Consider the following 26,851-nt stretch of genomic DNA (forward strand, 5'->3'; position numbering starts at 1 on the left):
CAGGCTCATTTCACTATAAATGCCGCGGACATCTGGTTCCAGCACCTGGACAATTATCTCCGGAGACCGGTGGGCCCCTCCAATTCCTCCGCGGTTTCCCGGAATCAAGTCTCGCACCTAAAAGGAGCGCAGAGGGCGTAGAACTGGCCGGAAAGGCTTGACCAAGAAAGTGGAACCAAAAGTGGGTGGCCTGGGAACCCAAGGCGTGGCCGGAGAGTAAGGCAAACGCGCATGCGCCGGATGAGCGTGTCCAATGAGGACCGTAGGATCGTCGCCTGTAGCCCGGGAGGACGGCCAGGACTGGCCAAAAGGAGGGGTGTGGACTGCAGGAAGGGAAGTGACGCGAACAAGAGGGGTCTGGCCTATTCAGAGAGAAAGGAAAAGCTTAGCCAAAGCGGGAATGGCTCCGCCAGTAAGGAGTGCAGGCTGCAAAGCTTAGCGGAAGTGGCGTGGCCCAGGCGTACCGCAGGGGCGTGACCTGAACGAGTGGACCTTAGCCCTGACGTGAAGGGCGTAACGTAGTCTCAAGGGTGTAATAAAGATGGTCGAATCCGCGGGAGGGGCGGCCTCAGGCGGAGGAGAGTAGGGACGTAGGCCCAAGGGAGGGAGATGGGGGTAGGCGATCACTGGTATGTGAAACGAACTGCACTCAGAGGCGAAGCGTGCAAGAGTGGCCACAGTTGGAGAGGCGGGTCGCGGAACAGTGACCGGGAGGGGACGTAGCGCGAAAAGGAAAATACGGGTATGACGTAAGCGGAACGCAAAGACGTGCCTCGAACGTGGGGGCGCGGTCCTTACGTGTGGGCGTGCCTTGTTGCTCTGAGGGGCGTAACAAAGATGGTGGAGCAGGCGGAGGGCAGAGGAGTGGGCAAGTTACGATGCAGGTGCGTGGCAGACAGGAGATATGTAGCCAGAACGGAGAGCAGGTCTGGGCTCCGGCGCTGGGGAAGCGTGGCCAGAGCGAGATTTGAACCTGGGTCGGGGACGGAAGCGGAACTGAAAGGGGCGTGGCCTGGAATGACGAAATGGCGTTTGCTGCGTAAGGGACGTGGCTAAACGTGAGGGGGCGTGGCCAAGATGGCCGCGTGCAGGAGCCTTGGGTCCCAGGAGAGAACAAAGAGGTTGTGGCTCGGGCAAATCGTTCGGGTAAGGGCGGGAGACAGTGAGGAGCGTGGTCAGCAGCGGGGCGTGGTATGCCTGAAGGGGCAGGAACTGCCCCTCTTGCCGCAAGCATGATTGGGTGCCGCTACGGGTCCTGGAGCCGGAAAAGCTCTTGGTTGCGCGAGGCTGGCCCGGGTCCCAACGGTACTTCTCTGAGGAATGGGAGTGGGAGGGTGGCCGCGGGGGAATAGCCACTTCCCCACTCTAGCTCTCTTTCTCCACAAAGGGGGTCACCAGACACCCTGTTAGGATTCTGTCTGTTAAAAGGTAGAACAGCTTTCCCAGAGACTTTGCGGGATGAGAGGAGTGCATTTCCAGAAACCAAGGAGCAGGAAGATGGGACTCCCTCTTGTCTACATTGTTGATGTTCTCTCTCACCTGACTGTGCCAGGGACTATGGACATACACAGCCACCCCCAGAGTAGACCAGAAGCAGTTGTGTTCCGTGGACAAATCTGAGTTTTTCTGATGTGCCCTGCCCCAGAGCTGGAGGTGAGGAACCTCCAAAATACAGACATTTTTGGTGGCTGGGATTCTGTGTGATATTCAACATTAAATGCTAGTGCTCTGAGGCTGCTGAAAACGCGTTAGTATTAATATCAGTGTGCTTCCCTCACATTTACTTTTGCTGGAAAAGATTGGGAAAGGAGTTAATGAAGATGCATACACCTCAATTTGTTTATATGCTCTGTGTTAGCTGTTAAAAATGCGCGCTTTGAATGACGAGACCCTCCAAACAGGCTTTGTGTGAGCAACATGGCTGTTTATTCACCTGGGTGCAGGTGGGCTAAGGCCGAAAAGGGCGTTAGCAAAGGGCAGTGGATAGGAGTTCTTTTTATAGGTTTGGGATGAGCAGTGGAAAGTTACAGAGTAAGATCAGTTACAATGGTGGGATTTGGGGCAAGGAGTATACATTACCATAAGTTCAGTTACAGTGGTGGATGGCGGAAGGCGTAATAGTAGTTTAAGATGTCAGGGTTGGGTGAGGAGTATTCACATTATCATAATAAGAGTTAAGATGGCAGGGTGGGGTGAGGGGAAGCTTATGTATGGGGAAGCTCTGCAGGGCGATCAGGGATAATGGCAAATGCAGGCACTGAGGGGTGATCAGCCGAGGCCGGCAGGATTTTAGACTTTCTGGGTATGGACTTGCACATGGAGGCCTGACATTAGCCACTGAATACCACGTTGCTTTCTGCTTCCCCTTCTTCCTTTACTGATAATCTGACCATTTCCACTTTGCACTTTGAAAGTCTTGCTGAAGTATGGAGAATAGTCAGAAATCTCTGGTGAGAAAAGTTGCCCCTGCACATCTCACAGAGGAGTCGCTGTTCGCAGCCTGCATCAGAGTCCCCAGTGAACCAAAGTTCACCCTACCTTCCCTGTCTTCGGGGACTTAGTGAAAAACTGCACTATTCTTGAATATTTTGGAAATGAAAAACTTCCTGGGTTATTTTAAATCAGTACCTGGACTGGAATTAACCGAAAGGCTAAAACAGCAAGGGCACCATTCTCAGTGCCTATATGTAGCTGCCTTGTTCATGGAGCCAGGCAAAAAGGCTGCCACTGCTCACAGTTGGAATACAAGCAAGGTTGAGTGCCTTCTGAGTACATATGAATATTAGGAAAATCTGATGGAAAGAGGGAAATTAATCACATCACTGGCCACACTGGGGCAGTTAGTTGCAACACACAAATCAAGTATAAGAAATATATTTTGAAACCTTTGGCAACCTCAGATTGGGATCACGCTCTCAAGGAAGAAGTGAGTGACAGGAGGAAGCTAAGCTTTCTTAAGACATAGCAGCCTAATCTCTAATTTAAATTTCAGGAAATTGCAAAAGGCAGGCTTTCTTTTGAAATCAGGAGTTGAGAAAATGAAGAGTCAGTCTGATGCCAGTCAAGGAATTTTTCAATATAATTGTAACCTTTTGTTAGTACTTTTGCTGTCTGTTTTGTGTAAGTCGCTTAATCAGGCAGCATTCGAGCTATCAGGCTTTTAATAAATACATTGCTTATGAATGACATTTAAAGACTTTTAGAATCTTTTTTCACACATTTCTAAGGCTGCAAAACAACAGAAAAAGAATATGTTAGTAATATCCAAGGCATACATGACTAATCAGTGATAGCACGGAAGGTTTAACTCTCCTAGGCCCTATCCAGCCGCAAACTGGTAATTGTTGAAATAGAGTATTGGATATATAGGTGATTTATTCTCACCTTTTTTGGTACAAGTTTGAAGTTTGCCATAATAAGGGGAAAACAGATTCTAAATTCAGTTGACCCATGGTCTATTGCCGTTTAAACCTGCTAAGTGAATTCAGATAGTGAAGTTATTTAAAAACTAGATGTTCTTACCTGGCTCCAGGTACTATCAAGGTAAGATATTTAAAGCTTGTTGGCAGTCTGTCTTTTAAATCCTGAGCTAGACTTTTACATGGCTTCAGCAAGGTGATTTCTCATCTCCGTAGACATTTTGGCATCCACACTCTCACTAAAAACTGTATTTACACAAACACAGATAAAACTAAACAAAAGTGATTTTTACTTTGAGAATTGTCAACACCTTTTAGGCAATGCAGATATACATTAGGTGACACTGGCTGTTATGAGTTGAATTGTAGCCTCCCATTTCAAATTCATACGTTTAAGTCTTAAGCCTCAGTACGTCAGAATGTGACCTCATGTGAAAATGGGGTCTTTATTGAGGTAATGACAGTCATTAGGGTGGCCTCTAGTCCAGTATAGCTGGTGTCCTTAATTAAAGGGGAACTTTGGACACAGACAAGATGAGAAAGGCTTATGAAAATTGGACTTAATGCTGACACAAGCCAAGGAATTACCAAAAGCAAAGTTTATTAAGTGTTCTCTAGAGAAAGAAAACCAATTGTGTGTGCGTGTGTTTAGAGAGATTTATTTTTAAAAATTGGTTTGTGAATGTAGGGGTTGGCAAATCTGAAGTTTGCAGTGCAGGCCATCAGGCTAAAAACCAGGGAACATTGATATTACAGCCTGTCTTACTCTGTTTTGTGCTATAACAGAATACCTGACACTGGATAATTTATAATGAACAGAACTTTATGTGGCTTATGATTCTGGAGGCTGGGAAGTCTAAGGGCAAGGTGCAGCATCTGCTCAGCACCTAGTGAGGGCCCTCTTGCATCATGCAATAACACAAGGCAGAAGGGCAAGAGCATGTGCATGTGAGGGGTGGGAGTGGTTGGGGGTGAAGAAGGAGGGAGGGAGGGGAAGGAGGCCAAATTTGTCCTTTTATCAGGAACCCACTACCTTGGAAACTAATCAGCTCCCCCCAGTAATGGCATGAATCCATTCATGAGGGGAGAGCCCTCATGATTTAATCCCTCTCGACACTCGCATTGCGGATTCAGTTTCCAAAACATGAACTTTGGGGACACGTTCAGACTGGATTGTGAGGACAAACTGGTGCCGTGACACAGCTCCAGTCCAGAGGCAGTCTGGAGATAGAATTTCCTCTTCCTCAGGGGACCTGTCTTTTTTCACTGAAGACTGATTGGGTAGGGCCTACCCACATGAAGGGTAATCAGCTTTATTCCAAGTCTACTGATTTAAATGTTAATCTCATCTAAAAAATACATTCACGGTGACATTTAAAGTGGTATTTGACCAAATATCTGGGTACTATGACCTTGCCAAGTTGGCACATTAAATTACCCAAGTAGAAAGGCCTGAAACAGATTTTTCATTGCCCTTGGAAGGAACCCTGCAAAGAACTTGGACCTCAGATTTCTAGATTTTAGCCTTCAAAACCATGAGACAACAAATTGTGTGTGTGTGTGTGTGTGTGTGTTTTTTAGATGAAGTCTCACTTTGTTGCTCAATCTGGAGTGCAGTGGCGCAATCTTGGTTCACTGCAACCTCCATCTCCCGGGTTCTAGCGATTCTCTTGCCTCAGCCTCCTGAGTAGCTGGGACCACAGGCACTTGACACCATGCCTGGCCAATTTTTGTATTTTTAGTAGAGGCTGGGTTTCACTATGTTGGCCAGGCTAGTCTTGAACTCCTGACCTCATGATCTGCCCACCGCATCCTCTCAAAATGGTAGGATTACAGGTGTGAGCCACTGCACCCAGCCAAGACAACAAAAATGTTTAAGCTACCGAGTCTGTGGTACTTTATTACAGGCTAATACATTGGCCTAAAGACCTCAGGTAGGGAGTTAGGCCTAGAGATAAGAAACCTCCATGGGATTCACTGACTTCCAACCAGTCCCCTTTAATGTAATGGCCGCACATCTCTGACTCCCGGAGTTCAGCGCACAGTGGAGAAGTGACACATATGCAGAGCAAGGCTCATGGCACTGTCCCTGCTGTGCTTCATTTCACAGTGCACACAGAGGTCATTCTCCCACCTTTCACGTAGGTGTAGCCTTCTCTCTAGCTCAGAAGGAGGAAGGCCCAGGACAGCAGTACAGAGGAGAGGAGCTGATTCACAGCCAATTACTAGCAGGAATGTGCACACAGAGGGGAGGATGAAAGCACAGTATTTGCCTCCTTGCTCAGCATCACTGGGGACCATGATGTGGGTTTTGTATCTTACACTCTTCTTGGAAAGATGATATGAAGCAATAAAGTTCAGATTTGTAAGAGAAATGTGACTTTAGTGCCCCTCAACTCCTATGTTTGTGCCTTTTGACACCTGTTCCCACCTACCCCAACCCCCACCACCACCCCAGCATGGCCATACTGCTGAGAGCCCTTCTTTTGGCAAGAGAAGGCAGAATCTGAGGTGGCAAAAACACCCTGCTGTGACTGATTTGCTCTGTGTTTTTCTTACCCATAGTAAGAAAAGCTTCATCCTCCCTTCTTTGTGCACATTCCTGCTAGTAATTGGCTGTGAATTAGCTCTTTTCGTCTGTACTGCTGTCCTTGGCCTTCCTCCATGTGCATTTCAAGAGGCTCCTAAGGGAGAAATTAGGTACCTGGAAGATAGAGTTCAAGCCTTGGTCATCTTTGCATTGTAGCACCACCGCTGTGCTCAGAGCAAAAGAAATGACAATATAGTTTGAAATGAAAGTGCTAACTGGCAGAATCCCAGCCCTGTGAGACTAGATGAGGTTTATATTCGGGGAGGGTCCTCTTTTAGATCAGGAAGGATTTGGGGGGTCCTTTGGATCTTTTAGATAGGGATATGAGACCCTCCTCAGGAGAAGTATTTAAAAGTGTTTTAAAAGTATAAACACCCCTGCAAATGGGTGATGGCGGCGTTTGAGAAAAGGAAAGACCCCTAGTACTGTCTCAGAGGGTGCTGGCAGCATGGCACAGTTCTTGGTTCTTGAAGTTAGGACCAGCTTCTTTGTCACCAAGGGAGCCTGCTCAAGTCACTCGGCTAGTACTCCCAGCACCCCTTTTGAATGAGGCACTGTGTCCCTAAGAGATGCAGCTCTGATCAAGGCAGACATGGTCCCTACCACTGCGGGGCTTAGATACTGGAGAGGATGCAGTCTTAAAGTACATTCCTGTCCATAAGCACTGTGACCATGAGGCAGGTTCTGGGCTGACCTGGTGAGCACGTGGTTGGGGAAGCTTTGAGGAAGTGACGGTGGAGTCAGTCCCCTGAAGTGGGGGTAGGGATTCACCAGGCACAGATGGAGGAAGAGTCCAGGAAAGGAAGAGCATCTGCACAGGCCGGAGGGAAAGACAGGAATTGGAAGAACTGAAGTCCATGTGGCTGATGGGTGGGTAGGAGCACCAAGTGAATGTGAGGGAAAGCAAATGGGTTTGTCATCTTGGGTGACCAGTGAGTTTGAGGAACAAAAGGGATAATTGACTCCCATTTGCCCTCCCCTCCACCTAAGGGTATGTATTACTGGTCTGAACATTGTCCTACTTAGAGTTTTCCCATGATCTTAAGTCTCTATTGTTTATAGCTTTTGCTCCTTTGCTCTCTTCCCTCTAGGTTATTGCATTCCTGCAAGTTGTTTGGGAACTGATCAAGGTTTCAGGGTAAAGATGCTGGTGATGAACAGCCTGAGGGTCATTCATCCTGTGTCTCCATGCAAATTGCTGTGGAGAACCTTCCAGATTCCAAGACCCAGGCCATCCTGCAGCCTCTATACTTGCACCTACAAAATCCAGAAATAAGCCTGTGAGTACACTATTTAATTAAAGAGAGGAGAAAAGGCTTGTTGGTTTTATAAAAATCACGTGTTAAGCATTTGTAGCTGTGATGTCATTGGCATTCCAGTGTGAGATTGTATGCCTTATGGACTGTGAGAATAACTGTTTCTCTATCCAGTAAAATAAATGTGGAACCTTCCTTCTTGGCAAATGTTAAAATGTTAAAATGATGTCATGCAGAAACTAGAGAAGATTTCAGATATTCTGGAACCTGTTCTTTATTATTTCTTGTTAGCCGTTGTCTTTTTACTAAGGTTGATCCACAAACTGCAAATTATTTCTGTGAATCTTAAATTGCTGGAAGCTGCCCATGAATGTTGGCAAGCAGTTCAGTGGCTTCATGCTTCAGAATATTCTGTCCAGAGTTAAGAATTGCAGAGTTAATTCCAGCTGACTGGTTTGCAAGTGTGTGCTCTGCTGTAAACACAGAAGATCATGTGACGCAGCAGATGGTCTTCCTCAAGCCTTTCTCATCTCATTCCCCTCCTGGAAATACAAGGTACTATCCGTGTCTGGAGGTTGCAGGGATTCGGCACTGTGGACGATGGCCATTGGGGATGGATCATTCTGTGGTGTGGGGGCTGCTCTTTGCTCACTAGATGTTGAATGGCATCCTTGATCTCTTGCCAGTAGCACTCTCCAAATGATCACATTCAGATACGTATCAAGACGTTGCTAAATGTTCCCCGGAGGGAGGACAAAATGACCGTGGGAGAGAACCACTGATATGACAGGAGAGGTGTCTGTGATGGTGGAGAGATGTGTTTAATGAATTGGCTAAGTATATCTTTTAGTTTTTAACATCTAGTTTCTACTTGTCACAATGAATTTACATAATTTTCAAATATTGGCTTGTTTCGGGATCTGAGAACCTCCGTGCACAGAAGAACAGGAATTCCATTAATACTGTTGTTTTAGCTGGATCCATTGCCTTAAAACTGCTTCAAAAATATTTTTTATTATGGTTTTTATTTGTATTATTTTGTTTTCTCCCAACATTGACTGTGTTTCTCATTGAAACAAAGTTATGGTTGCTGGATGTGCTCACATCCTACCCAGACTGGCTTATTCCGACCCCTGGCACTGTGCATTCTAAGGCTTAACATGGAAAAAATGTAGTCATGTTTATCTAGTTACTAATGTTTTGTGTGAGTGTGGGGTTTTTGCCTTGATCTTTAGTTTGTTTGTCTTTATTTACAGAAAGTTGAAAGTTAAATACCTAAAGTCCAGTCAGCCTATGTCATTAGGATAGTTTGCTGCTTTTAAAAGTGCCAACAGAAACCAAACTGTGGTCCCCCAAGGAGGTGGGGTTCCCTTGATTAATTAGCTCTATCATATGATGTGTTCTTCTTTCTAACTTACTAGAAAAAACAGGTGCCAGTCAACATTTGATTTTGTTTGTGGTATATTTCACTGTTCCAACCTGTTTGCCCCATGAAGAATATTGTGGTCTTTGTTCCCCTGGGCTTTTGAACAGGGCCTATTCCTATATTCTGGACCCTCATCTGCTCAGTTGTAAATACACTTCTCATTGTTTCTGAAAGCTCAGTACCCCAGTGGAAGGTTAGTGTACACCTGTGACCAAGAATGACCCGAGATTCTTGAGGGTTACAAACTCAGTTGTGAGGCCAGGCACGATGGCTCATCCGGGAGGCCCAGGAGGGCAGATCACCTGAGGTCAGGAGTTGGAGACCAGCCTGGCCAACATAGTGAAACCTCATCTCTACTAAAAATACAAAAATTAGCCAGGCATGTTGGTGCAGGCCTGTAGTCTCAGCTACTCAGGAGGCTGAGGCAGGAGAATCACTTGAACCTGTGTGACGGAGGTTGCAGTGAGCCGGAACCTGTACTCCAGCCTGGGCAACAGAGTGAGACTCTGTCTCAAAAATAAAAAGGAAAGAAAAAGAAAGAAAAGAAACGCAGATGTTCTTTTCTTTCTAGTACTATGATTGTTATCATCATCATAGGTTCAGTGCCTGCCTCAGATGTCTAAGTCTGACCATTTTAAGAGGAAGCAAAACAGAATAAAGAGTGAATGAAAGTACGAGGTTGGTGACAAATTCCAGAAAGCAGCATTTCAGGTCAGCCCTGTGCCCTGTGCTCGTATCTTTGCTCCCAAGGCTCCCTGCAGATAATCTTTAGCTGTCAACTCAGATTGCTGTTTGCTGTTAACTCAGGTAGCAGATAGTAACTGTTGATAGTCCTAACTTTGGGGACTTGTAATATAACAAGATAAAAATTAAGGCCTATACCTGTTATCCAATATGAAAATAAAATCAGTTTCACTTAGTGGATCATCTAGTGAAATTTAGCATAATTATCACATGAAAAGATTTCGGCGGCCGGGCACGGTGTCTCACGCCTGTAATCCCAGCACTTTGGGAGGCTGAGGCAGGCAGATCATGAGGTCAGGAGGTCAAGATTATCCTGGCCAACATGGTGAACCCTGTCTCTACTAAAATACAAAAAATTAGCCAGGCGTGGTGGCGCGCACCTGTAGTCCCAGCTCTTCGGGAGACTGAGGCAGGGGAATCACTTGAACCTGGGAGGTGGAGGTTGCAGTGAGCCGAGATTACACCACTGCACTCCAGCCTGGTGACAAAGCAACACTCAGTCTCAAAAAAAAAAAAAAGATTTAGGCATGAGATCTTGGACCATAGGAAAATTAATTTGATAATGTTAATTCTTAATTTAATTACATATAAAGAGTATCAGCTATAATGTAAATAGTACAAATTTAATATTTATTCCAATGATTCTTAATGTTCATGATCTTTCTACTTTTAGAAAGCAAAGAAACATTTCCTCTTAGGATAACTTGGACTAGAATGGCTCTGTCTAAAATGTAGCCACAATTAAATGTAGCCGTTGTGGGTGTTTACATGTAAATATAAATGCATTAACATTTTATAGCCTCATGTGCTATAAACTTACCTACAACTTACTATACTGGACATTTTCATCTATAGAGAAAGTTGTATTTGACAGCACTGTGATCTATATTATAACTGAACTGTGTTATAAAGTTCTATTATTTTTCCAATTAATTTTGAAGAACCAAAGCCTGGAGAACAATACTTTTTTTTTAATTTAACTTTTATTTTAAGTTCAGGAGCATGTGTGCAGGTTTGTAATATAGGTAAACTTGTCATGGGGGTTTGTACAGATGAGGACAGTTGTTTTAAAAGGCTTGTCTTGCAGTATCTTCCTAAGGACCCCTGATAGAGGCTGGGATGCCTCAGACTGTGTTGTCTTTCATTAACTTTCAAGAGAAGCAATGGGAGGATTAGGAGCCTGGGACTGACCATTAGCTCTGGAACTCACCACCAGGAAATATGGGCTTTTAGGATATCCTGTGTATCCTGTGGCTAATGGACTCGGCATCCAAGTGCCTTTTACAGTCCTGATGATGCTCTAACAAGGCAATTTGTGATTCTGCGATCATCCTCAGCCAAGTCATACGGAGGGTCCCTGTGTATCCCATCACTGCACTAAAGCGAAGGCCTACACAGATGGTCTTCAGTTACATGAGGAAATAGCACATCCCTCATAAGAAGGGCAGTACACAGCAAGGGACCAGATAAAAAGCACATGAGGGTATAGGGCAACATTGTCCTATAGACATATAATGCAAGCCACATATGTAATTCTCAGTTTTCTAATAGTCACATTAGAAAGGGGGAAAAGAAAATCTGCAAAATTAATTTCAATAACATTTTATTTAACTCAGTATATCCAGGATATTATTACTTTAACATGTGATCCATGTAACAATTATTACCGAGTGTACATTCTTTACTTTGTACCACATCTTCAAAGCCTGTTGGGTGTTTTACATTTACAGCACCACTCATTTAGGATTGACCAAGGGGGCAGCATGGGAACACCAGGGTTTGGAAAGAATGAGGAGAAATGATTAGATAAGTGAGAGGTGTACTAATAGAAAAACACAGGTACTTGGACACAGAAGTTTCCACTTTATGTACTGTCTTTAGCACAGGAGCACCCTGACAAAGCTGGTAATTTGGGGAAACTGCTGAATGGCTGAACTCAGCGGGTACAGGGAAGTGAGAAAAGAGGACAAGTGACCAAGAAGCTTTGTATGAAGTCTGCGGCATAGAGTTCTGAACTAGGCTAGTGGTCTGGGCAAGGCGAAGAAGAGATAAACCTGAACGATCGTTAAAGAAAAATACTGTGATCCATGAGGGTAATGGGAAATAAAGCAAACTTCTTCAGTGATACACTTCATCTGATTAATTCGATCCACTGTAGTAGTTGAAAGCCAGCTTGCTTGCAGAGCAGTGGGGGAGGCCTATAACTGAGCACGTGTGCATATAACTATACCCATGTAATAATGTTGTGAAGGACAAAACCAGAGTCCTATCATGTTATAAGAGGGTAGTCAAAGAGGAGAGGAGGTGAAAAGGCAATAACAGGAGCCAGCACCAAGTGGAATGAGGGGAAATGGATTCCAGCAGAGGAGGAGAATCAGGAACTGAGGGGCTTGAGGCAGAAATGAGCTTTCTACATTTGAAGAGCCCAAGGACACACAACAGGCTAGAGAAATAGGTGGTGCAAGCATAAAATAAATCAAACCCAGGACTAGGCATATAAATAAGAACTAAGACCAAGTGCGTCCTCATCATGAAATCTGAAGGAGTTTTGTGGCTCATCAGTGACGGGTTAGTGACACATTTTTAATGACAGAGTGCCCTTTGCTCACTTAAACCATGATTGAAATAGTCACAATTTCGTTTTCGACATATAAGAAAAACCTGAAAATGAAGCCTTTGTTAGAATGCTTTGTCATCACCTTCCTGTTTTGAAGGAAAGTATGAGAATTGCCAACAAATCATTCTATTTGTATTTTTGTTAAAATGGTAGAAGGGAAGAGGAGAGGAAAAGAAAAGTGTGATCTTATCATTAGCAAAACAAGCCCTTGGCAAAAAGTTGGCTTCAATTGGAGGATAGTGACCAAGGACCACCTCCGTCCACAGTGGTTTGGATGGTCTAACCTAGATGGTCTTTGTTTACAAAGGAGGAGGTGAATATGAGGAAAGAAAACCTTCTGGAAACTGAACTTGTAAACTCAAGGGCATAAATTGATCATAGCATTATGGCCATTAAAGAGCAATTGAGGAATTTGAATGGGTGTGAATGTTGATACTTCCTATTTCATGAATATGATGGGGAACAATTAAGGGTGACCAAGGCATCATCTTAGGGACCTGATCACCCCTCCAGTTCTTCCCTGTTTTTCACAGGAGACCCTCATTGAATGGCTTTGAAGAGTGTGAATTCTGAAATTATCAACCACAGTCTGAGTGTCTCAGAGGCGAAGAGGTGTAATCTCTTTGTGTCAGGAATCTTTAAAAATAGAATCAGGGCCTTTCAAGGGCTTTCTAGAAGGAATCTGCATTCTGATCAGATTACAATATTGAAATATTGTGCCAGTTCAAATGCATTTTTAATTTTTGGCTCCTAAAACAGAAAATTCTTATTCTTCTGCAAGGAATTCTTTCATACTAAGAAAAATAAAAACATTGGGTTCAACCTGTTGGGTACTATGCTCACTAGCTAGGGTGACAGGACCATTGGGACCCCAAGCCTCAGTGTCTCCATATATCAAACTTGCATGTGTACCCTTTAATCTGTAGTAAAAGTTGAAGTTAATTTGTAAAATTAGGTTCAGATCTCTTTGGCGATAAGAGAATACTGTGTTACAGGAATAAATAGGGGGAAAAAAGAGTATTCGGAGTTTCTGTAGACTGGGATTCTCAACTGGGGCACATTTGGGGCTGGATAATTCTTTACAGTGTTGGCTTCCTCCTGTGCTTTGTAGAATGTTTAGCAGCATCCCTGGCATATGTCCACTAGATGGCACTAGCACCCTTTTCCAGTTGTGACAATCCAAAATGTCTCCAGGCATTGCCAAATGTCCTCTGGGGCCATAGGCACTATCCTTATGGAGACCACTGGTCTGGACACTCCCAAGAGAGCTCATTGTCTATATTGCCAGGACACTTTTGCCTACTCCCACACACACAAAAAAATAAAAAGCCAAAGCTAAGATTTTAGACTTCCATCTTTAGGTTGCTACTGAAGCAGGAGAACTATCGCCCCTGTCAGAGTAAACCAGAAGCAGGTTTCTGGTTTTTTATGGAAACAAGAGAGTGTCCCTGCTGTATTCCGGGGATTCGACTGGGTAGGAGCTGCTGAGTTATTTCTCAAATCCATAGACCCATTCTTAGTGGTGGGGTGAGATGCAGAGGATTATTGGTAATGATTTCTCTCAATTCATGTTTGTCCTAGTTTTCCTGTTTTTCTTGATTCCACCCATCCATGGTGCTTCTAAAGGACAGGGAACTGGACCACCCCAAACTGATATACACTGGTTCTACTCATCACACAAGGGGGTCTCAACAGGCCTATCTGTCTTATCAGCAAGTCTGCTGATACTTAACAGGGGCTGGCTCCAGAGACCTGGTGCTTGACTCTGTGGAAGAAAATCAGCATCAGCAATGTCATCAGTGCCTGTGGGGGTTGAATTGTATGTGTACACCTTAATAGATAATCTGCACATCCCTGTGCCGCACTGCAACCTCCAGGGACCTTAGCAATGTTCATATTCTACCCAGGTTTTGCAGGATGGCTGCCTGGCACTCAGAGTTTGCTTACGTAGGAGGTGAACTCAACTCAGCACCCACAATTATGTGGGGTGAGCATCCTACAGGATGCAGGCTACTCAAGCCTTTATTTCTGCCAGGCACCCAATTAAACACTGACAATACTTGATTGAATATTTCCTTTCTCAGAGTTCTTCCCTCATTTATTTTTTTTTTTAATAAGTCTACATGTATTAGAATGTGCAGGGTGGAAACAAAGAAAATAAGTCTGTTACTGAAAATTGAATTAATTTGTATTTAGAGCTAGTTTGGGGGCTTAGGGCTTGGGAAATTCTCAAAGAAGAAAAGAAACTCATTTATGAATCCCTATTTCCACATGGCACTAATCTCCATGCATTTTACTATTATCACAGGACTGATTGTACTTGGTTTAGGTGAGCCTAGTAAGCAGACTGAGACGAGTTGGATTTTCAGGATGGCAGAATGCTGTTCCTCTGCACAGTGCTTTCTGATTGGTCTTTACCCTTTGCTTTGGTCAACTGATGAAGGCCTTGAATGGCCAATTGCTAAAGCTCTTAGTTTCCATTAGCCTTGACAGGGTCTCCAGAAGTGGAATTGTCTCATGTGTGCTGCTAGATAGTGGACAGTCTTGATAAAAGTCTGACCTGCTTTCTCCTAGTGCATCCACTCTGGGAGAGTGTGGACCTGGTTCCTAGGGGCAATCAACAGACACCCATCAACATCCAGTGGAGGGACAGTGTTTATGACCCCAGCTTAAAACCACTCACCATCTCTTATTACCCAGCCACCTGCCTCCACATCTGGAATAACGGGTACTCTTTCTTTGTGGAATTTGAAGATTCTACAGATAAATCAGGTGAGAGCAAGATCTGGTGGTCTTGTAAGGAGTTAAACAGCATCATGTTAACATGGACACATCAAACTCTCTTCATGATAGTATTGACCTCTTTGTGAGCAATGGCATGGAACTCATTGGAATTTAAAAAAAAATTGTGGTAAAATATACATAATATGAAATGTATCGTATTAACCATTTTTAAGAATACAGTTGGCCGGGCGCAGTGGCTCACGCCTATAATCCCAGCACTTTGGGAGGCCGAGGCGGGTGGATCACAAGGTCAAGAGATCGAGACCATCCTGGCCAACATGGTGAAACCCCATCTCTACTAAAAATACAAAAATTAGCTGGGCATGGTGGCACGTGCCTGTAATCCCAGCTACTCGGGAGGCTGAGGCAGGAGAATTGCCTGAACCCAGGAGGTGGAGGTTGCGGTGAGCCGAGATCACACCATTGCACTCCAGCCTGGATAACAAGAGCAAAAACTCCGTCTAAAAAAAAAAAAAGAATACAGTTAAGTAGTATTATATTAAGTACATTACCATTATTGTACAATCATCACCACCATCTATCTCCAGAAATTCTTTCATCTTGCAAAACTGAAACTTTACCTGTTAAACAGTAGTGCCCCATTCACCCTCCAGCTCCTGGCAATCAGTATTCTGCTTTCTTTTTTTTTTTTTTTTTTTTTGAGATGAAGTCTTGCTCTGTCACTCAGACTGGTGTACAGTGGTACAATCTTAGCTAGCTCACTGCACCCTACACCTCCTGGGTTCAAGCTATCCTCCCACTTTAGCCTCCTGAGAAGCTGGGATTACAGGCACCCACCACCACACCTGGCTCATTTTTATATTTTTTTAAGTAGAGACGGGGTTTTCACCATGTTGGCCAGGCTAGTTTGGATCTCTTGACCTCGAAACTGATCCACCTGCCTTGGCCTCCCAAAGTGCGGGGATTACAGGTGTGAGCCACCATGCCTGGCCTGTCTTCAACTGTTGTCCAATTCCCCTAAGGAGAATTTATTTGTCTCTATATAAACATTTTCTCTCCTTTAGATATAAATGGATTTTGGCTGTTAATATTTGATGCAAATCAGAATGGGAATGAGTAAATGTTGATCCCTTACTGAAATGTGACTCCGTTTGCTATATGAATTTTACGTTATATTTTTCCCAATCCTTTTATTGCAAATAAATATTAATTGCCGTTCTTGCCTAAATTTCTCCCTGATGTTTGTTTCTATCTCATTTTGGATTGTCATATGCTTTTCTTAGTGGCTTGACTTTGGGTGAGGAAACATGTTTAAATGTCATAGGTTGACTGAAGCTGTGCGTTTATTCTAGAGAGATCCTGTGTAGTCACGTGTTAACCCTGTTTTCATGGTGTTTCAGCTGCATTGGAATGCAGTCAAGTTTGAAAACTTTGAGGATACAGCACTGGAAGAAAATAACTTGGCTGTGATAGGAGTATTTTTAAAGGTAAAAAATCTCACCAACTTTAAATGATAGGTTGTATTCTAGAATGCAGAGATAGAACATTATAATACTGTTATTTACCTTAGAATATTAGGATCCATACACTGGTAAGATAAATAGTGCCTGAAATACAGGATTGTTAAGAATATATTTTAAATGGCATGAAACTGTGGCATCCAGTATGGTGATCACAAGCCACACGTGACAGTTGAGCACTTGAAATGTGGCTGGTGTAACTTAGAAAATGAGGATTTAATGTACTTCTCATTCATTTAAATTTCAATTTAAAAAACTGCTATTCGATTCAGTTATTGAAAAACTTTTGGGGCAGGCGTGGTGGCTCATGCCTGAAATCCCAGTTCTTTGGAAGACTGAAGCAGGTGGATCACTTGAGTCCAGGAGTTCGAAGCCAGCCTGGCCAACATGGTGAAAACACATGTCCACTAAAAATACAAAAATTAGCCAGGCATGGTGGTGGGCGCCTGTAATCTCAGCTTCTTGAGAGACTGAGGCACAAGAATTGCTTGAACCCAGGAGGCGGAGGTTGTAGTGAGCCAAAATCATGCCACTCCACTCCAGCCTGGGCGACAAAGCAAGACTCCATCTCCAAAAAAAAAAAAGCAGCAAAACTTTTAAGAATGTTTGGAACCACTTGGGTTTGTGTGTATATGTTTTCAAGTATAAATTTTTTGAAATCTAAATGTAGATCAAGTATTTTTGGTGAAGAGGTAGCATCCAAATTGAGATGTGCTGAGTGTAAAATACACAACAGATTTTTAAAAATTAATGTGGAAAAAATATAAACCATCTCAATTTTTATATTGATTGCATGTTGAAGTGATAATATTTTGAATATATTTGATAAACTAAAATATTAAAAAGGATTTCATCTGTTTCTTTTTACTTTTTAAATATGGCTACTAGAAAATTAATTACCTCTGTGACTTGTATCATACATCTATTTTTAAGCACCAGTATAAAAGGATAAAGGCAAATAAGTAAATAATGGTTAAAGTGTAAAATTAATGTATTTTAGGCCAAGTGTGGTGGTTCCTGCCTGTAATCCGAGCATTTTGGGAGACCGAGGTGGGCAGATTGCCTGAGTCCAGGAGTTCAAGACCAGCCTGGCCCAACTTTGCGAAACCCCATCTCTACTAAAAATACAAAAATTAGCTGGGTGTGGTGGTGGGCACCTGTAGTCCCAGCTGCTCGGGAGGCTGAGGCAACAGGATCACTTGAACCTGGGAGGCAGAGGCTGCAGTGAGCTGAGATCCCGCCACTGTACTCCAGCATGCGTGACAGAGCAAGATTGTGTCTCAAAAAATTTTGAAAGAGTATATTTTAAATAGAAGAATATTCTTTAAACAGAATAGAAAGATTAAGGCAAATAACTGGCAAATCCTCATGAAGGGAACTAATATTTATGAGTGCTAAGTGACTCCATATTTGCCAAGTGCTTAGTTTATCTTCCCAAGAACTCTCTGATGGCAATATTATTGTCTCCATTTTTCAGGTGAAGAAAGTGAAGCTCAACAAAGTTAAGTGCTTTCCTGCTAGGTCACACAGCTAACTAATAGAGGACTGGGGTTAAAAATGCACAGACCACATTCTCATGGGGCCCCTGAGCTCTTACAGATTCAGCAGCTACAGGCTTCCGGCATGCTCCCAGCTTTAGTCTACTGTGGAGGGTGAGTGTTTTAAGGGTACCTGGGATTTGTTTTAATCAGGTATAGTAAGACATGCAGACATGGGAATGACAGTCATGAAGGAAGAAGTTGATGCTATTCCCTAGAAGCTGGAGGCATGGCACACCGCACAGAGCCACATGGGGAAGCACCAGGGTTGGTCAAGAGGCAGAGAAAGTGAGGAGAGAATGTGGGCAAGAGCTTTTATTGTGGTTTCAGTGGGAAGAAACAGGCAAGGCAGGGTAAGCAGGCTTGGGATTGGCTGGTTTGAATCATTTCAGAGTGTTCTGGGGCCTAGAGGGCTGTTTCCACTTGGCTGTTACCTGACCATGGAGTGACTGGTGCAGGAGAACAGTGGCCCCAGTATAAGAGCCTGATAAAGGAGATGGTGGAGCTATAAGCTCTGGGTTGCACAGGAAAGGCGCTCTTGCAATTATCTCTTCTCTCTAGGAATTAGCCAACCTTGGGAGGGACAGTCCTTATGGTGTCAACAAGTACCCAGATGTCAAAGCATTAAATACAAAAGCTATTAATAGAAAACATGCTTTATTATACTGAGGCTCCTGGGATATGCCCTTGAGGACTTACAGGCCTGCACCGAAAGCCTGGCTTTCATGTGCTGTCGCCTGTTTGAAGAGCTTCAGCCTACAAAGTCCCTGTGGGCCAAGGCTTAGAAAGGCTCAGGGAGGTGCATGGAGCAGGGGCACCTTTGCCTGCGGAGTGCAGGCACAGCTTTGGACAGCCTGCTCATGTGTTCTCTGTCCAGTTTAATTCAGCAATGTTTGTAACATTCTAAATTGCCAGTGTAAGCGGTTTCAGACTGATTTGTTTTTAGGTAATCACCAGATGGTCTTTTTAATTCATATTTCCTATGGTCCCCACCTCTTCCCCTCTCTTTTTCTCTCCATTTCCCTCTTTTTCCCTCTCTCCCCTTTTAGTACAGGACTTCGGCTCCTCCTGATCTGCATTTCATTATCTGTTTGTTTCTATCAACTTTTATTTTACATATGGGGGTACCATGTACAGGTTCGTTACCTAAATATGTTGCATGATGCTAAAGTTTGGGGTATGGATCCCATCACTCAGGTAATGAGCACAGTACCCAGTGGGTAGTTTTTTAAACCCAGTCCCCACTTCAGTAATCTCCAGTGTCTGTTGTTCCCATCTTTATCTATGTGCTCAATGTTTCGTTCTCTCAAGAACATGCAGCATTTGGTTTTCTGTTCCTGCATTAATTCGCTTAGGATGGTGGCGTCTAGCTGCATCCATGTTGCTGCAAAGGACATGATTTCATTTTTTATGACTGTGTAGTATTCCATAGTGCATATATTACCACATTTTCTTTATCCAGTCCACCATTGATGGGCACTTACGTTGATTCCATGTCTTCACTATTGTGAATAGTGTGACAATGAACATATGAGTACATGTGTCTTTTTGGCAGAATGATTTATTTTCCTCTGGATTTATACCCAATAATGGTACTGCTGCATTGAATGGTAGCTTTGTTTTTAGTTCTTTGAGAAATGTCCAAACTGCTTTCCACAGTGGCTGAACTAATTTATATTCCCATCAACAGTGTATATGCATTCCCTTTTTTTCCACAGCCTCACCAACATCTGTTGTTTTTATTTTGATAATAATCGCCATTCTGATTGTTGTAAGATGGTATCTCATTGTGGTTTTGATTTACACTTTTCTGATGATTAGTGATCATGGGCATTTTTCATGTTTGTTTGCCACTTGTATGTCTTGAGAAGTATCTGTTCATGTCCTTTGCCCATTTTTTAATGGGGTTATTTGTTTTTCTGCATTTCATTTTTAAAGGACAATTCTCAGTCTCCCTTAAAGAAGTGAAGCCTCCTTCTTTGTGCACTGGCCACTGTCTAAAACCTCCCAGCAATACTGAGGAGATTATCTGCTGGATCCTCACTAGAATTGAGAGATCAAATGGTTTTGGCTGTTTTCCCGCTGGAGAATATAAAAACTACACAGTTAATTGCAGAAACAAAGCCTAGGCATGATTCCATCCTAAGAAGCGATTCTTCAGGTAGCTACCCAGAAGGGCCTGGAGCTCCTCTGGACCACTGCTGATCTCCAGATACTCCCTGAGAACCATCACCTCGTCGTCGGATTCCTGAGTGGTTTTCACTTCTAGATAATGACTCGGTGACCCAGTCTCTTGGCCAGGGCGCTCTCATGGAATTTGAATCGTTTGGCACTTCCTGCTTGGTGCCCATCTGTCTAGATTACTAGACACAAGTAGATCCAGTATCACTCTTGTCCACCCCTGACTGAGTCTGTCACCTGGATCATTAAGAAGCAGCCAGTAGAGGTTGATCATGGTCAGGTACGTTCTCTCCACAATTTTCATCTAAGGAAATCCTCGTCTTCCCCCTTTAAAACAAGGCTGGGCTCAGACTGTGGCATCAGTTTTAACATCTTGTAATGCTTATACATTTTTATTGAAGTGTACCAACGTCTTGTCTCAGTTTGGACATGAATTTAGAGATATTTCAAATTAGCTAGAGAGGAGTTAAAACATAGAAGAACATAAGCTTTTTATATCTATATTTGACAGTGACATATGTTTTTATTATACATGCATTGTGTAGATTCTCTATAAAAATTACGACCCTTTAAAATCAAAAAAGGAAGGCTGGAAATGGGTGTATTCAAAATCCTTTAAAATCCTTAAGGAAGTTTTGCTATAGAATCTCAGGATAAAGACAGAATCCAACAATATTCATCCAGAAATTTTCATGTAAGTCAGTCGTTTGAAACTTGTGATTTATTTTTCTCTTAGAAACTAAGTCTAAGTGGTGGTTACTACATCAGCACACAAAATCCTGGTTAATTCGTAAGCTAAACTGTAATAATAACTGTGTTTACTTGTTCATATTGGATTTTTATTGACTAAAAGCTTCCAACCTCTTTTTTATGCAGCTAGGATAACAGTGATACTAAAACCCATCATAGATTAGACCATTCTACCCAAAAAGGTAACAATAGGCCAATATCTCTGAAAAATATTTAACAAAAAAAAGCTAAATAAAATACTAGATATAGAATTTAGCAGTGCTTTAGAAGAAATATATACTTTGTCCAGGTAGGGTTTATTCGAATAATCCAAAAATTGTTCAGTACTAATAATTATATACATACGATTAATGGATTTCATCCCATCAACAAATCTAAAGTGAAAAAATATATGACCATTTCCGTAGATTTCCCAAAATACATTAGATAAAACTCACCATCTCTTCAAAAAAATGTTTTAATAGAACAGAAATGGAGAATTCCCTAACTGGATAAAGTAGATTTATCTCAGCTCAAAAATAAAGTGTGTGTTTAATGTGGAAAGGATATCATTAACTGCATTCTTATTAGCATACTAAATATTAAATTTAATTGAATTAACCTCTGGCAGGAGCCAATAAGGTTAGACCAAAAAAGATAAAGAACATTAGAAAAACACTAAACACTCCTACAAAGATAAGATAATTCAGCAATTAGTAGAGTACCATGTTAATCTATAGAAATCAATTCCTTTGACATATATAACTCACAATTAGAAGACATAACAGAAGAAATAGAAACTAAAATACTGTGAAAAAACAACATAAAATGTTAACAAGAAAACTATAAAACATTTCTGAGGGACACAGAAGACTTAAATTTATAAAATTCATACCCTGTTTTTAAATAGGAAAATACCACAAAGGCATCTTTGATGTCAATTCTCCTTAAGTTGTGATTCCATAAATTTAATATGGTTTTAATAAAAATACCAACAGAATTTTAAAACTAGATATAGTACTTCTAGAGTTGCACCATTGTTTGCAAACAACCTAAATACCAGTCACCTCATGAATAGCTAGAAAAATTCTAAAGGAGAAAATAAAGAATGATTAGCCCCATAAGACTTTAAAGCCACAATAATTAAATAGTATGATACTAGCACATGAATAGAAAGATAAATCAAGTGAAGAAAATTGTTCAGAAAAATGGCCAAATACATGAGAATTTACTTTATGATAAAGATAGCATCTCAGCTCAATGCAGGAAAAGATAAATCCAGTAAATGGTATTGCGGGACAACTGAGCAGACATTTAGGAGAAAGAGTTGGATCCATCGTTCAATCCTGACAAAAATATATTCCAGATGGAACAAAACCTTAAAGGTAAAAAAATGCCATAAAAGTACAAGAATAAGCATAGGAAGATTCTTTCATACATCCAAATGGAGGAAGCTTTTCTAACTATAAATCAAACCCAGAAGTAATCAAGAAAACAACTAGCAATTAAACTGCATACAAAAATTTTTAAATCCTTTCTGATGAAAATAACCATAAACAAAAGATAGAGGACAAATAGGGAAAACATTTGCAATTCTATTCACTCATTTAGCTACTGTTTATTGAATGCCTACTATATGCCAGCTACTCTTCTAGGTGTTTGAGACATTATAGTGAACAAAACAGAGTTAATTGCCCTAATATGTAAAGAGTTTCTAGAAATTAGTTTTTAAATAATCAACAGCAAATGGTATAAACAGACAGTTTACAGTTAACAAAACAAGAAGCCCAAAACCATGTGAAAAAATTTTCAACCTTGCCGAATGAAGCAGTGAAACAAGATGAAACTACACTGAAATGCGAATTTTCACTTATCAAATTAGCAGAAATCCCAAAATTTTATTGCCCACAGTGCTGGTACAAGTGTGGAGCATGGGCAGCCTCATGTGTTACTGGTAGGTGGTAGTGACACATGAATAAAGATCTAATAAACTAAAAAGTATGTTGTTTTACTAACAGTTAATTATAATATCAAAGGAAGATAAAACGCTGTTAGTACTAGTATTATAGCTATCAGAGTGTAATTTACCAAACAGAATTTATCCTACACATAAACTGCAGACCTAAACAATAATACATATGCATAGTTATTCTTTGCACCATTGTTTGCAAACAACCTAAATACCAGTCACCTCTGTGGCATTCCTCCTCCAAAATTTGTATCCGCCATCTAAATCTTGAGAAAAGACAAAACCAAAATGAAAAAGGACTTCTACAAAATACCTAACCAGCCCTCTTCAAAAGGATCAAGGTCATGAAAAACAAGGCAGAAAAACTCAAGAGTGAAACAGACCAAGGAGGAGTAGGTTCTGGAACAAAGGATACAAGTAGGAAAACTGGGGTGATCTAAAGTCTGGAGTTTACTTAATAGTATTGACCCAATGTTAATTTCTTAGTTTGATAAATGCATCATGATTACATAAGATAACATTAGAGGAAGCTGGGTGAAGGGTCTCAACCTCAGCACCACTGACATTCAGGACAGATCATTCTTGGTTGTGAGGACTGTCCTGTGCATTGGAGGATGTTTAGTTACATCGCTGGCCTCAACTCACTGGCTGCCTATAGTACCAACTCCCCAGGTCATGACGACCAAAAATGTCTCCAGACATTCTTCCCTCTCCATTGCAAACTCACCCCTTATTGAACACCAGATATACACTAATCCCTAATATCAACTAGCCATTGAAATGCTTTACCTCTTGGTGTATGAAAAGAAGAAACTGACATCTTCAATGTCTGTGAGAATGGTTTTTAACTAATCAACACCTTAATTAATCAGTAGAAGGCATATTTAGTGGCGATTTGCTTATAACTGCCTATACCTCACCAGGACAAAACTGTGGTTTGTCAGAGAGTCTTTAGCCACAAACAGAATAATAACCACTGGCTTGTATTTTTTAAAGGATATGGGGAATTCTATAGACACTGAAAAGAAAAATACATTATAAGAAGTCTAGGCCGGGTGCAGTGACTCACGCTGTAATCCCAGCACTTTGGGAGGCCAAGGCGGGCAGATCATCTGATGTTAGGAGTTCAAGACCAGCCTTGCCAAAATAGTGAAAACCTGTCTCTGTTAAAAATACAAAAATTGGCTGGGTGTGGTGGTGGGCATCTGTAATCCCAGCTACGTGGGAGGCTAAGGCAGGAGAATCACTTGAACCCGAGAGGCAGAGGTTGCAGTGAGCAGAGATCACACCATTGCACTCCAACCTGGGCAACAAGACCGAAACTGTCTCAAAAGAAAAGAAATCTATACCCACTCTGATGCCATTATCTTCAGACATAATAGATATGAATGAAAAGTCATTTCAATCATTATGATAATTGTCTTAAGAAGAAAATTATACCATAAGAATATCTCTAGGTTTTCAAAATCATATACCTAGAAATCATTCCATAAATAAGGAGTCAGGCAAAACAAAGGAATTCATCAGTGAGAGGAGAAGGTTAGGGATCTCATTCCCCCCGCAACTGCTGGCTGACCCCAACCCTGCATTGCAAAACACTTGGCCCCCTCTGACCTCAAAAAGCATTTAAAGGTTCTTCCTCATTAAGCTCTATTTAGTGTCTTTACTATTCACCCATCTGCCTCAGTCTGGACCAGATCTGTTACCCGATCTTCAACTGGTTACTGACTTTTTTGTCTCTTCCCAATTCTGGGATTCCAGAGGCTCAATATGTTCCTTCTGCACATGCTCTTGAGGGAAGTGTCCTCAAAAAAAGATTGTTTCACACCACCTTGAACAGACTCCAAACTTATGCACTACAATTTCTAAACAGCCTTTGGATTCTTTGTTTTTGAAGTTAGATCTTTTCAGCTATTAGTGGAAAATGTGCTTCACTCTACTCCAGGATTACCAATAGAAATGGAAGGACAGAAATGGCCTTAGTGTTCAGAGAAGATTGTTTATATGTGGATGTATGAACACTGAAAATTATATGAGGGTCAACATAAAGCCAGCATTACAGGTACTAAAACATAAATCCTGATGGCTTTCACCATTTTCATAAGAGCAAAATTGCAAAAAGCAACATTTACATCCATCCTAGAAGAACCGGATATGAGTAGAGGATTTTTTTAGAGCATCCAAGTGTATTGTGATCATTTTCACACAGATCAAAGAGAGCACCCTTCTGTCAACAGGTATCTGCACTTTTCAGGACCTGGCAGAAATTCTTCTATGTTCTGCCTTTAAATGTCAGGTTCAAAAGTACAGGCAGCTGCCAGGCCCCTCTGCCCAGAGCTAAGTGCCTGGGACCATCAGTGGGAAGGACCGAGGCTTGAGCTGTCTTAGTCCTCCAGAAGGCATGGGGCGCCACCCACCCCCTCTGTATCTACACCCCATGAGGCTCTGGTGTGGGCGTGGCCTCTGCCCCGTGCGACACCTCGTGGCCAGACCTACCCTGCACACGGCGCCTCGTGAGCTTTCAGACATTCTGCGCCAACGGTCACTGGTCACTGAGCCCTGACCACAGATTTCTGAAACTTCTGGCAGCCCAGTGTCTACTGAAAGGCCCGACCCACTGCCCCGCTCTCATGGGCAACTACCTGAGCCGCTTCCTGGGCTGGCCCTGGGCCCAGAAGCCGCGCCCGACCCGGAAGCACTGTTCCCCGCGGTCCAGACCCTTGATCTGGTCCCAGGCCCAGGAGCAGTGCAAGGTCATCTACTTCCATGGGAACCACTGGGTCAGCACCCGGCCCCTCCGCACCGCTCCTCCAGGCTGGGACTACACCCGCATCCGGAGACAGATGGTCCCCGAGGCCTGGAGGCGCTTTCCCAACAGGCTGCAGCTGCTGAGCAACGTCTGGCCCGATTTCTCCCAGACTCACCCGGCCTACGTGAAGGGGTGGCTTTGGAATGCCCGCCACCCCCAGCCTGTCCACAGCCTGGTGACCATGAAAATCGCCCCGCCGGAGCGCAGAGGTAACCTGGCACCCAGGCCATCTTTCTTCAAGGCTGTGATGAGAAACGGAGTGGCCTGTGCCTTTGTGCCCAGATCTGGGCTGGTGAGAAGATGCCCCACTTGGAGCCAGCAGTCTCCGAAGACATGCAGCATCGTCTCACTTCTCCCTGGCGGGCGCCTGCCCCACTGCAGTAAGTGTGGCCGCCAGAGGCCCAGTCGCAGAGCCACCACAGGAGCGCTGGGCCTGTGGCCAGCACTGCCCCGACACCTCAGGCTTGCCTGCACCCGGAAGGAGTGTCACCTGGGGGCCATGCGCCTCAGCACACCCAGCTTGCTGCCCTGCTCCGAGAGCCAGGCCCCTGCCACCACCTCCTGAGCCTCCAGCCCTCAGCACCTTCAGCCTGCTGACCCCAGTTCCACACCCACACCAGCCACCGGCCCCACCAGGGCACTTCCCACTGCTTCAGCCGACCACTCTGCGAGCCCCAGGCCCACCTCCCCTCTCCCCCAAAACCCTTCCCTTTCCCCTGCCAATTCACTCCTGCCTTCTCCCTGGGGACAGAAGGCATGCTTCTCCCTAGTTTCTGCAATAAAATATGTCATTGTTAATAGGTGACTTTATTACCATAGAGATTGTCATAGTCTTTCTTTCAAAGATAATACCGTGGTTTCTCCAGCTTGGCACTATTACTTGGGCCAGATAGTTCTTTCTTGTTGATGGGGGGAGGGGAGAGGGGAGAGGGGAGCGGGGAGGGGGTCGCTGTCCTGTGCCTTGCAAGGCCTTAGCAACATCCCTGGCCTCTCACCTCTAGGGGCCAGCAGCACACTCACAGTCCTGACTAGCAAAAATGGCTCCAGGCCTTGCCAAATAATCCCTGGGAGAGTAGACAGGTCAAAAGTCATACTGGTGGAGAACCACTGAGGGACAGTGACCTCTACTGGCGGAAACAGGCAAGCCAGTCCTCTGAAATGTGCGGTTTTACAATATACATCAAAGATGTAAGAACAAACCAAATAAAGTGGCTCATGCTTGACAAAAAAAATTTTCACCAGTTTTCTAGAATATTTGGGGTGTGAATGATTCCTGTGGTCTAGTCTTACTAGCAATCAGGAAATGCA

The 26,851-nt window shown here is 43.2% G+C and overlaps 1 protein-coding gene across 16 annotated transcripts; it reads left to right on the forward strand.

The window, feature by feature from the left end:
• The first annotated feature begins 520 nt into the window (after positions 1–520).
• On the forward strand, positions 521–26,361 carry LOC103790183 (POM121-like protein 2). Of its 16 annotated transcripts, none has more exons than XM_078363384.1 (7): positions 521–742; positions 1,553–1,653; positions 7,101–7,289; positions 14,627–14,824; positions 16,198–16,284; positions 17,795–17,969; positions 19,794–26,361. In XM_078363384.1, exon 7 carries the CDS (start codon positions 25,365–25,367, stop codon positions 26,106–26,108), a length of 744 nt encoding a protein of 247 aa, XP_078219510.1. In that variant the 5' UTR covers positions 521–742; positions 1,553–1,653; positions 7,101–7,289; positions 14,627–14,824; positions 16,198–16,284; positions 17,795–17,969; positions 19,794–25,364; the 3' UTR covers positions 26,109–26,361. The 16 variants fall into 16 exon arrangements, with proteins under 16 accessions (XP_078219510.1, XP_078219507.1, XP_078219505.1 ...); XM_078363385.1 differs by lacking the exon at positions 521–742 and adding an exon at positions 1,051–1,146; XM_078363381.1 differs by lacking the exon at positions 17,795–17,969.
• Positions 26,362–26,851: the final 490 nt, after the last annotated feature.

Source organism: Callithrix jacchus, chromosome X, assembly GCF_049354715.1.
Source record: "Callithrix jacchus isolate 240 chromosome X, calJac240_pri, whole genome shotgun sequence".
Lineage (NCBI taxonomy): Eukaryota > Metazoa > Chordata > Mammalia > Primates > Cebidae > Callithrix > Callithrix jacchus.